Below are 12,797 nucleotides of genomic sequence, written 5' to 3' on the forward strand. Positions count from 1 at the left end.
ACCATGTTTTTTTTATGGAAATTGAATCAAGGATTCTCTTTTTGAGAAGTTAAAGTTCCAAGTAATTTTCCCTTTCTTCCATAATATTTTGATTGAAGTTTCCAAATTTAATTAATGGAAAGAAAACTCCTTTGAAGCAATTATTATTTTTTATGAACATTGGGAATTAGAAAATTTCCTAAATCAATTTTTTACAGTCATTTTATTTTAAGAATTATTAACTCTAATCTTGTTTAAAGAATTAATAATCCCAAAGAATTAGTCACAATTAATTTGGTAGAGTTAATGCCTCCATTAATTTGATGATGGAGTCAAGAACTCCATAAAAAATGGTAGAGTCAAGGACTCCAATTTTAGGGTAGAGTCAAGGACTCCAATTTTAAGAGAAAAGACATTACAACACAAATTGAGAGAAATTTTATTTGGTTATTTTCAAATAGGATTTAAGAGTCAGGGGCTCTTGTATAAAGTTTCATGTATGGAGTTAGGAACTCCTCATGAAACCCAACCCTATTTGTTTTCCCAAACAAAAATTATTTGAAGAAGGTTGAGAGAAAAGATTTTGGTATTGAGAGAATTTTTATTTGGTAATGTACAAATAGGAGTTATGAGTCAAGGACTCATATTTAAAACTTCATGTATAGAGTTAGGAACTCCCCATGAAACTCGATCCTATTTTCATTAACAAAGCAAAAATTCAAATTTGAGAATGAGGGAGAAAGAGATTTAGAGAAGAAAGGGACTGATGTAAAATCTCATATACGAACCTATGCTGCGTATTTCTCCTCTGCTTGATGTTACTCTCTCTGTATGTGCCTCTCTTTTTTTCTTCTCTCTATGTCTTTGCCGTGTGTGTGTGCACTTGCTCTCTTTTTATGTCTCTGCTTTCTTTCCTCCCATTCTTTTTCTTATTCTTTTTTTTTTTTCTCTTTTTTTCTTGCGTGCCTCCCTCTATTTATAGAGAGATTCCAAAGAAGTTGCTCCCTTATTTTTCTCTCAACTGATCAAATCATGGAGCAGTTTTCGTCAGTTTTTCCTCCACAGCTCCTAATTTCATGTTGAGCCGTGACCCATTTTTCAGCTTCTTTTCTCTTTTTATTTGTTCCGTTGCTTTTTAAACTCCCCCTTTTTAGCTTGTGACACCCCCACTTTTCAACTTTTCAGGCCCACTTTCACCAAACTTTCTGGTGATGCCACTTCCTTATTCACTTTTCAGCTTTTGTTTTTGTTTTTGTTTTACTTGATTTGTGTCCATCTTTTGCTTTTGTACTAGGCAGCAGGCTATGAACGTGGCTCATATTATTATTATTATTATTATTATTATTATTATTGTAGTATTGGCTAGATGCCGACCATACATGACCACATTTTTTTTTGATCCTATGCTATTGTTTAATCCTAGTTGCCATGTACATGCAACACTTTTTATAAAGTAATTTTTTGGTTTCAACGCTTGAACAAAGAAATTCGACCCCCCAAGTTTGAATCCTGGTTCCGTCCCTACTGGTGTTATTCCTATTAGCACAATATTGTGTTTGATTGCTTTAATCAAAGCCCTTACATAATTGGACTAAATAATTAATTGGACATAATTGGCACAATCGGAGTCTCTGCCTATCTTCTTGTTTAATAAATAAGAACTTATTCAATAAAACAGTGATAAGATTGGAACATTTTGCAAATAAGCATCATTAACTACTGATCTTTCGAAATTGACAAATATTATTAAGTGAGAACACATAAGATGGATCCTTAGATTCTATCTGTGATCATAGCTAACATAATAAACAAGTATTATGTGTATGAATGAAAATCCAAAATCAGACTTGACTTGAGGGAAGGACCAGGGCTGAACCATTGAAATTGATTGTAGTGGTAGAATTCAAAGAGAAGAAATTAACTTTATTGATGTCCGAAAAGCCTATTGCCGTCATTCTTGATGACTTGAGAAGTAATGATCTTGTATGCTCTTTCTGTGGGATGAAAACTATCCCAAAAAACATAATCATTCACATCTGTACAGATTGCAGACACTGGGTTACATATTGGAGCTACCTCTATTATTCCTGTACCACAGCACCCTTTCTCTGCTATCTTAAAGCCTGTATATGTAATATACAAAAAAATTATTATTATTATTTTATAAAGAAAATAGCAAAGATCAATTGGTGAAACAGGAGGTTATTTGCTATTTATTTGATGTTTCAAAAACAATTACTTAAGTAGCCTCGAATGGAATTATTTCGTTATGTTGCCTCATTTGGAACTCTGACTATATGAGAGTCGAGTTTCAAAGGGTAACTCAAGTCTCAAAAACTTGAGTTCCATAGAAAAAAACACCTAAGTTGAGATTTTTAAAAAGTTTTTAGTGGAACTCAAGTTTTAAAGAGTCGAGTTCTTCACATTGCTAAATAGCCTCATTCTGACTCCCAAATGCTAGAGTTCCAAATGAAGCTACTTAGCAAAATAGTTTCATTTGAGGTTAATTAATGAAATTGTTTGTGAAATTCAAATAAATAGCAAAAGAGGCTAGTGAAACAGGATGGTGGTAATGGTTGATGACAAAGTCATCAAGATAACAACGTACGATTATTATAAAAAAAATAATAATTTTAAAAAAAAAACTGCTGTAAAATATTCTTTGGGATCCTAAAATATAGGTTAAGTTTTAGGAATTTAAAATGTTTACATTTTGTCATTTTGACCATTCATTTTAAATTTTAATGTCAAAAATAGAACAAATATAGTGTAGGTTCCATTTTTGTCACTAAAATATGTATTCTATTAAATATATTATTACAAAAAAAATTAATGAGTGTGACAAAGTTTTCGTTTAAACCAATTTTGAATAAACCATTTTTGACACATAACTAGTTTTACAAACTGCCATGTCCAAAATAGTTTACATACCATATTTCAAGGACAAAAAAAAAATTGTGACAAAAATTTGTGAGTTACCATTCTTTTCAGGGTGTTCAATGAGATCAAGTAGAGGGTTGTAAATATCAAGATAGACCATTCTGCTATCGGGCATGTCCTTGTTAAGGGAATCCAACAAGGTAGTCAGTTTAGCATTGAACAACATTGCTAGCTGATTGTGGCCTTCTCCACACTTTCTGTGTAATCCTCCGGCAACAGTTCTTTGTGATGGCACACATCCGATTGGCGGAGCTCCGAGTACTCCAATCCTTCGCGCTCCTAGTGAATAAAGTTCCTTGAAAACATAACAAGGGACGTCAAGTATTGTTATTGTTCTTGTTAGTTTATTTTTAAAAACGAGGGTATCCAGACCTTATGGTTATTATGAGGTTCCGTTATTCTTGTCAATGTCATTCTTTTTTGGTTCTTTGGTAATAGAGATAGGAAAACAACACTATTGCTACAATTATGAGCTTGAGTGTGATCAAGAAAGTTGTGTCATTGAAATTTGAAATTTAATTGATAGGATGAAACGTTACCTTCAAGAATTGGGTAGCATACTTGAGCATAAGGTCAGTGTAGGAAGCGAAATCGTACTCGTATCTTCGTGAAGTAGGTCCAAAATATACATTTGCAATGTCACAGCTACTTAATGAAATGAGATATAGACTTCTGGTTAAGATGAAGTTTGTCCTGTTTGCTCCAACAATTCCTTGAAGCCTCACAATGTATTCTTTCAACATTCCAAGTTGATCGGACATCGACCAGGTTAACTTTGATAAAAAAAAAAAATGATAAAAAGGGAAATACATGTTACACACAAACTGTGAGTGCACCCAAAAAAAAGGAACAAAAGTATTGTGCATGTACCGCTAGTTTGGGTGTTAAGGGATCATATCCAGAGCCACCAGCAGCGAAACAAACACCTGTAATGAGGTCTTGAGGTTGCAGGTTTGGATCCAAATATGCAGGTAAAAGCTCTTTAATTTCCAATTCTGCCGCTAAAAGTTGAAATGGAATCAGAAATTGAACTTTGGGAACGGATTAAGGAAAATTTTAAAAAAGAATGAAAAATTCTATTTTGACTTGTATGTATTCTAAAAGTTCAAGTGCGTTTGGAAAAATTTATATGTATAATATTTATCAAAATATATAGTTTATTTGTATAAACTTTGAATTTTTTTTTTTTTTTTTAATGTAAGTCAAAAATATAGCTCATATAAAAAGTAGGAAAAAAAAAAAAAAAAAAAAAAGAAGAAGAAGAAGAAGAAGAAGAGAGAGGAAAAAATATCTGACATGAATAGTACAGTTTGTACTATTTTATTTTATGAGCATGTTCACTCACCGCTCCTTGTCCTTATGAACCTCAGGTCCCAGCATCTTTGCTTTTCTCTTGTTGTTTCTTTCTTTTGTTTGCTCTAAATGTTTGATTTGGTTTGTGTTTTGTGGGTGAGGGTGAAACTCAAACGGGTTTTGTTTTTGGGGTTTGAGATTCTGTTTCTATGGGTTTTGTTTTGTTGGTGGGGTTAAATTCAACTGGGTTTTATTTTATTTGAAAGGAGAAGAGCACCAAAACAGCAAAACAGCAAACCCAAATAATTAAAATTATAAAAAAATAAAGAAAGAAGAAGAAGACCTTCGACCACCAGTGTGGGTTCGTGCAAGAGAGATAGGAAAAAAAAGAAAAAGAAAGAAAAAGACAAAAAGTGGGTTTCGTGCAAGAGAGGGAAAAAAAAAAAAGTCATTTAGTAGAGAAGAAAAGGTTGTCTGTGCTGTTCACATCAGTGAGTCCCAGGAATTTTAATATATTTACGATAATGTAGTAACGTTGTTAAGTTTTAGGGGACAATTGTGAATTATTTGAGTACATATAAAATAAGATATAGTTTATGATGTGATTTTTCCAAAAATACAAACAAATAAAAAGAAAATAATACCACGTGAGAGAGAGAGAGATCTTGAATTAATACCTATCATGTCCGATGGGACCTTGCCGTTGCTGAATCTGCCCGTTGCAACTTTTCCTTTAAAGTCATTCCCATACGGACGGTAATTAGCCCTAGATGGAGTTATTCGATTGTTGTTGTTGCCTGTATCCACCGTCGAATCTCCAAAGACAAAGATTGCAGGATAGGTTTCATTTGGTGGTAGCTTTATGACAGCCGTGGTGTTGTAGAAGAGAACAAGCAGAATGAGATTGAACAATAATATAGAACAAGGATGGGAGTTCACAAAGAGAGACTGCATTATCTTTCTACGCTTGCTTGCTCACAGACTCACAGTGAAAGACGTACAGGTTGTCGGGGAGTTCTGTTTCCTTTGAATATGATATAAATAATAGGTTTTTTTTTTTTGAGAAAGGATATAAATAATAGGTTGAACTACTGTTTTAATCCTCCACCTAACCTTCGTCTTCGTATTAATTCGTTTCTCAAAAAATAAAGTCTTTGTATTGATTCTGTCCCTTTTTTTTTTATCAGCATTAATTCTATCCCTAGCTCCGACAGTGAGGGGAAATTAAATGTGACATGTCTTAATTCATAAAACTAAATAAATAAATAAAGAATAATGTTAGAAATATAAATTTTTATACAAATTTTTTACAAATTGTTAATGTGGTGAGTGGTTATTAGTAAATAAAAAAATGATGTTAATAGTAAGTTTAGATAAAAACCAATAAGAATTTGGCCAGAGTTAATTCCACATTGAAAAATGAGTATAAGTTAAAGAGGTTTAAAGTCTGTGTATCCAAGAGTTTGGTCATTTTGGATATACACCTCTGTAAGTTTCTTTAAAAAAAAAACATTCTCCCCTTTGTATTAAAAATATTTAGTATTCTCAAAAAAAAAAAAAAAATTGGTCACATCAACAGTTTATAAAAATGTTGTAAAATAGTTTGTGACTGTAACATTACTCATAAATTCTGATAATTTTGTTTTTTATTGTCAAACCAAGACACCAATTAGTTCTTGATACAGACAAGAATTAAACCATAGATCTCTTATTCAACCATCAGAAACTTTATCAGTTAAGTTAACTGAAATTCACTATAACAAATGTTTTTTTAGTACACTTCGTTAGGATATTTTTCAAAAGGGAAAAATTATTCAACTTAGCATCATTGAAAGTTTTGGACAAACATTCACTTTTTGAAAGACCAAGTATAATTTTTTTTTTCTCAAAATTCCTTTTTTTTTTAGATAACAAAATCTTTTATATCTAAATAAAACTACTTCTGGAAGATCTTAATTTTGGGGGAGACCATGAACCCCACCTCATCTATATGCATAGTTCTAACTCTATCCTCCATCTCAACCACCACATCCCATTAGCCAATTGCAAATTAACATATATTATATATGGATTAGGTTTTGAAATACAACCCAATGCCAGTCTAATCATAAAACCACAAATAACAACAATTGGAATTATCCATAATTTACATCTTCTGAAGGTTCACGCTTTCATTATTTCTTGTAAATCTTGAGATTATAAGCATATTTGACCTATTGATGCCTGATTCTCATATTCAAAAACAAGCTTCTTAAAATTTAGGGATGAAAAATAAACTTTTGGTAAAGTTTAGGGAGCAAAATAATATTTTACCCAAAAACTAATAATAAGTGATGTGGCAGGATTGATATCCTTTATTATTATTATTATTTTGCTAAGAACAGTGTAGCTTAATTGGTTGACAATTCCTAATATTTTCAATATGTCCAGGTTTCAAATCTTTATTCTTATTGTAACTATCTAATTATTCACAAAAAAAAAAAATAAATAAAACAAAAATATTTATTTTATTTATTTTTTTAGAATCTTTATTTTTGTGGTTAGGGAACAGAGTTACAAAGATGATTTGACTAAGCCCTCAGATTTCTTTTTTTATTTTTCTATAAATGCTTAAATAAGATGGGACTATAAGAGTACAAAGTAAAAGAAAGAATAACAAATAAAAAAAAAATTAAGGGTAAATTATAAATTACACCCCTAAAATTTTGGAAGTATTTTGATTTTACACTCTAAAATTTCAGAATTTAGATTTTACCCCCCTAAAGTTCTGGGTGTTTGAAATTTACACCCTGACATTTCAGAATTTGAATTTTACCCCTTAAAGTTTGGAAGTGTTTGGATTTCACACCCCCAAAGTCTGAAACTTTAGAGTGTAAAATCTAAACACCCCAAACTTTAGGGAGTAAAATTTAAACACCCTACAAATTTAAAAGGGTAAAATCCAAATTATGAAATGCAAAAGAAAGAAAATGAGGCAGTCAATCATTTTGGTAGATAAATACCAAGAAAACGACCCTACGTCATCAAATAGTATTGCTGGATGTGAACATTATTAACACTAGCTTGTAACCCCCATGCATATACATGGATATACTTAAAAATATACAATAATATGCATAGTATAATTTCTATATATATAATTTAAATACTATTAATAGTCATTCTTATATTTTGTTAACTTTTTAAAAAGTGTTGTAAGAATATTATTAGGTATAAAATATAAATTGGTCATATTTATTTATTTTTATTTTTATTTTTCTATTACTTCTTAATTTTTGTTATTGTAAAATAATTTTTTTTTAACAATTCATTTATTCTAGAACTCTTTAGTTTTTATACTCAATGACTCACTTGGATTAATATTTATGATGTGGTCTTATATTAGATTTTAAAATTAAGAAATAAAACTCTTTTTAAAAATAAATAATTTATGACACATGATCCAAAATTTGACTCTCATTTAAAATTCTAATTAGACTTTTTTTGAGTTTTGCCTAATAATAATAATATGGCATGGTTTGCAAATGTAAATCTCCTATAAATGGGCAAGTAATGTCTATTTCGGAAAAGGTAACTAAAAACAGTAAACACTAATAACTCTGAACATTTTAGGTGGGAGTCTGGATCGATAATAAATTCAGAGGTTCGTACTATGAAGCAAAGAAAGGGATATTTAAATGCAGTTCATTAAAGCCACGTGATTAACCAGTTGATGGATGAGACTGTTCAATTGAAAATTACTATAAGACCCCATCAAAAAATAAAAATTACCATCAGACTGCTACTTTTAACTATTGCACCCCTTTATGTCCGACGCTGATATATATATATATTTACGATATATATATATAAATATATATATATATATATATATTTATAATACATCAAATTGCGATAAATAGGTTTAGGTTTAATGTTTAGCAGCATTGAATTCGTTGAGATGATAATATGTGTTTATTTTTAGATATACTGAACCTAAATCAAGTCTATAAATAGCTATTAAATTATGTCATAATTATGTTACAACTTAGACACATGATAAATTGCGATTGAATTATCTTTCTCAAGTATCAATGGTTGACCTATGAGTAACTGAGGTAATCTTGTGTATGGTTTTAGAATAACTCATATATACATCAGCTAGATGATGAGACAAATTTACAGCTTCATCAAAAAAAAAAATTGTTGTTTGATGTACAAATAAATTACAAATATATATAAATAATAATTATGATATACCTTAAATAATAAATTTTTAAAACTAATAATTATGATATATCATAAAATAATTTGAAATTTATAATAAAACTCTTTATAAATATTTTGAAATATTTTGATAATTGAATTTCAATGAAAGTAATTTTTTTAAAAAACTTTGCAATAGAGTTGTACTTATAATAATAATAAATTATATATGTTGATTTTCAAAAAAAAAGAAAAAGAAAACTATATATGCTATAGTACTATAGCATATATAGTTTGTTAATCATAGTAGTATTTTATTAAATTTTTGAAACTTGGCAGGTAGTTTGTTAATCATAGTAATTTTATTAAATTACAAGTGGGAGGATGAAAAATATAATTTATATAAATTGACTCATATATTCTTATTAAAAAAAATGAAAAAGTTTAGTTACAAAATTATTACATATTTTGAAAATCTAACCGTTGAATAACATGTTCTTTATGCTCTTAATAAACATGTTGAATTTCGTATATCGAATATTGTTTATTATGTGATCTATAATCTTATATTTTATAAATAATATTAAGCTATAAAAAATTGCAGTTTAAACAATTTATTAATGATATAGCTATTGATTTTTAATTTTATAAAAATTTTGCAAGTATGATATATATATATATATATATATATATATATAAGAAGATATAATCTAATGGTAGATTTGTTAAAATTCACCCCAATAAAAAGATATCGAGTAAGGTTATAATATTAGGATACAACCAATTTTGTACCTAATTAAATTTTGTCCTAAAGAAATTACACCCGATAAAATAAAATAAAAATAATCAACAAAAAAAGCAATCACACCAATTTTATTAAAACAAAAATCATGCCCAATTGAAAAAGAAAAAGAAAATAATTAACCAAAAAACCCAATCTTGCCCAATTAAAAAGGGAAAAGCAAGCCAAAAAATAAAAAATAAAAATCTATCATGCCCAGTTATTTTTTATTTTTATTTTTTAACCTAAAACGAAGGCAACGGCCAACCAAAGGAAAGGAGCATTTGCGCCCAATTAGGAGAAAAAAAGAAGAAGGAAATAGCCAACCCTAAAAGAAAAAGACAAAAAACAAAAAACAAAACAAAGGTTGCATAGTAGAACACAGCGGTGTACTGTAGACACCTCATTTTGTACTCGGTTAATAAACATTAGTCCCCGGTCCCAATGATGAGCTTGATATGCCTACAAAAGATAATCAACCACAAAAATTGTAAGTTGTATATTATAGTTTTTGTTATATGTATGTTGTTATTATTATTATTAGGAGAAATTACACTTTACCATTCTAAACTTTACTCTAGATTACAACTTGCACCCTAAACTTTTCAAATGCACGTTTTGCATTCTAAACTATGACTCTTGTTACACTTTACACCCCGACATTAAGTTTACCGTTAACTTGGAAGGAAATCTAAAGTTTAGGGTGCATAGTGTAATCAAAAGTATAGTTTAAGATGATAGAATATAATTTCTTCTTTATTTTTAAGGGCATTGAGAAGAGGGGCAATTGGATCTTTTCACATAATATCATATTTTTCTATCTAAATTAACCGCAAACTTAACGTTGAGGTGCAAAGTGTAACAATGACCATAGTTTATGATGCAAAATGTGCATTCGAAAAGTTTAAGGTACAAAGTGTAATCTGGGTATAGTTTAAGGTGGTATAGTGTAATTTTCCCTTATCATTATTATTATTATTATTTAGTAAGTAAATCCTACATTTTTCTTTTAATTTAACTAAAGTTCAGTTGATATCAAAATATCAAAAGAAAAATAATTTTCTTGAATCTTTGCTTTTTTATGGTGATTATTGATTGGAAAATAATTTATTGTATAAATATAAGCTTTGTAAATATTATGTATTTTCATATTAGAGTTAATATTGTTTGTATGACTATGATTATGATTATGATTATTGTTGTTGTTGTTGTTGTTGTTATTCAAAAATTAGACTAATAAATCCTTTTATTTGAGTTTATTTCAACTTCATTATTATAGTTGTAGGGGCAAAGGCCCAAGATCATACAATAGGCCTTGGGTCCCATATAAAAGTTTGACCACGTCCGAGGAGAAGGTGTGGGTGCCAAAAGGGCTCCCGGCCCAATTCTTATGGGCCCAAAAATATTTAAAAGGCAGTCCGAGGAGAAATGTCTTCTCGAACGTACCAAATATGACTCAAACATGCACTCTGCCTACTATAAGGATCCACTCCTACGAGCATTAGTAACAAGGATGAGTCCCACAAGCCCGTAAGAAGGAATAAAGTGTAGGATGCCAAAGGAGAGGCTACAGCTGCCACATTAAATGCATGACAGCTACTTTTCTAGCCGCATTAATGTGGAAAGAACTTGCGAACAGTGTTGTCTTGGCTACCACAACTCACAGAAAGATAGGAGAGATGTCCAATGGGACGGGCACTCAAGTGAAGGTTCAGATGATCAACAAATGTAAGGCCCTAATGACTTCAAGGGGGCTATATAAGAGAGGGGAGTCCCCATGAAGGGGGGAAAAAAACAGGAATTGAGAACAGAAGAACAGGGTGAGAACCATAGCCTTTGAACAAGTACAAAGATACATCATCCACGTCTCCTCGGACCGTATATCTAATGGAAGGAAATTTTCTTATTTTCAATTGTTGTATGGCCCAATGTTAACTAATATACACTTCGTTAAGGCCTAGTTCTGTAACCCACTCTCTATAAATTCATTGTTTCAGGTTCCTTGGGTCAGAACCCCATACCTGTTGGGCCTGGACCCTGAATTGCGACCCTACAATAGTTATGACTACAAATATTGTAAGTTATATATGATATTTACAGTAATAAATTGTAATAGTCACCATAAATGAATTTGATTATTTTGTATTATTGTTCTTTGTCTTTATTTAGTATTATTTGGTTGTGCTTTTTTTTTTTTTTTTTTACAAGTATCACTCTACAATTCTCACAATCTTTCAGTTGTTATCATAATTGTAGTAAGCATCTCGACTCTCTAATTTTTATTATGTTTGTGTTTTGTTAATTTGAAATTTTTATTATTATTTATTCTTATTATGACCACAAACATTGTAAGTTAATACTTCATTTATCGTAATAAACCAGCAGATCTAGTGAGTTTTTCTATAACTCAACTCTCTGTCAATTGTAGTATTGTGATTTTTTTTTAATTTTTTTTTACTTTTTTATTATCAATTGTTACTTCTATTACTTGGAAATAATATATTGCATAATATAGCTGTTATTTTATAATAAAAATAATGTAAAAATGCATTGTCAATTATATTATAGTTATTGTTACATGTGTATGAGTATGTGTTTTATTTTTATTTTTATTATTTAGTATAATAAATCATACATTTGTATTTCTTTCGATTTCATTAAAGTTTAGTTGGATTAAAAAATGTAGTACGCTTCTTGAACCTTTACTATTTAGGGTGGTTATTGGTTGGAAAATACATTGTTGTATATATGCTATGTGTATATAATAAGCTAATATATTGTAAATATTATATATGGTTACATTATAGTTAATATTGTGTGTATGATTATTTTTATTATTAATATTACTATTATTTGAAATTTATCTTGATAACTCCTTTATTTGAGTTTTTTTCAATTTCATCATGGACTACAAGCATTATAAGTTATATCTGATATTTAGCATTAAAAAACTGTAATAGTCACTGTGGGGCCCGAAATCTGAGGTCCTAGCCTACTTTATATTCAGGGCCCAAAACCCAAGCTGAGGAGCCCTATTGCCGAGGACGTATGATGAAAGCCCCACAAAGGCCCAAGGATGTGGCTGAGGATGATCTCACGCACAACACCTCACAAAACGCCTGAAGAAAAGGACAAACTTAGTACAAGGGCAGGACAAGGGAAAAAATTGCCGACACCGCAGTATGGAGCCCTACATCTGACAGGCCCATACTTCAGACCATGCTATTTAACCTTTCCCAACCACCCCCAACCACTCGAATGTATGGATTGATAGGACGAATCTATACCTCAAAAAGCAAAACTTACACGTGGACACAAAATGGGAAGTAAACACGAGTATAAAAGGAAAAGAAAGCCAAGAGAGAGAGGGGAGGATAAAAAATCCTACAAAAAGGAGAATGGGAAGAGTGTGATGCTCCTCGGACTAAGTACGAGGACTCAAACCCTCCAAGCTATATCGATGTAAGGCTTAGCTATTCATGCCAAACCTACCTTCGTATGAGCTTCCATAAAAATCATGACCAGACCGCTGTCCGGCGATCAAGGGCAAGCCTTTCAAGCCCACTCTCTATAAATTATATTGTTCGGGCCCATTACATACGAGCCCAATGTCATCCTT

The 12,797-nt window shown here is 30.5% G+C and overlaps 1 protein-coding gene across 2 annotated transcripts; it reads right to left on the bottom strand.

The window, feature by feature from the left end:
* Nucleotides 1–1,704: 1,704 nt before the first annotated feature.
* LOC126712584 (GDSL esterase/lipase EXL3-like) lies at nt 1,705–5,246 on the bottom strand. 2 transcript variants are annotated; one of them, XM_050411967.1, is made up of 5 exons: nt 4,890–5,246; nt 3,790–3,914; nt 3,459–3,692; nt 2,959–3,214; nt 1,705–2,102 (listed from the first exon to the last, which is right to left on the bottom strand). In XM_050411967.1, exons 1-5 carry the CDS (start codon nt 5,164–5,166, stop codon nt 1,903–1,905), a joined length of 1,092 nt encoding a protein of 363 aa, XP_050267924.1. In that variant the 5' UTR covers nt 5,167–5,246; the 3' UTR covers nt 1,705–1,902. The 2 variants fall into 2 exon arrangements, with proteins under 2 accessions (XP_050267924.1, XP_050267922.1); XM_050411965.1 differs by having other exon boundaries at nt 3,790–3,920.
* Nucleotides 5,247–12,797: the final 7,551 nt, after the last annotated feature.

The sequence above is a fragment of the Quercus robur genome, chromosome 2 (assembly GCF_932294415.1).
Source record: "Quercus robur chromosome 2, dhQueRobu3.1, whole genome shotgun sequence".
Lineage (NCBI taxonomy): Eukaryota > Viridiplantae > Streptophyta > Magnoliopsida > Fagales > Fagaceae > Quercus > Quercus robur.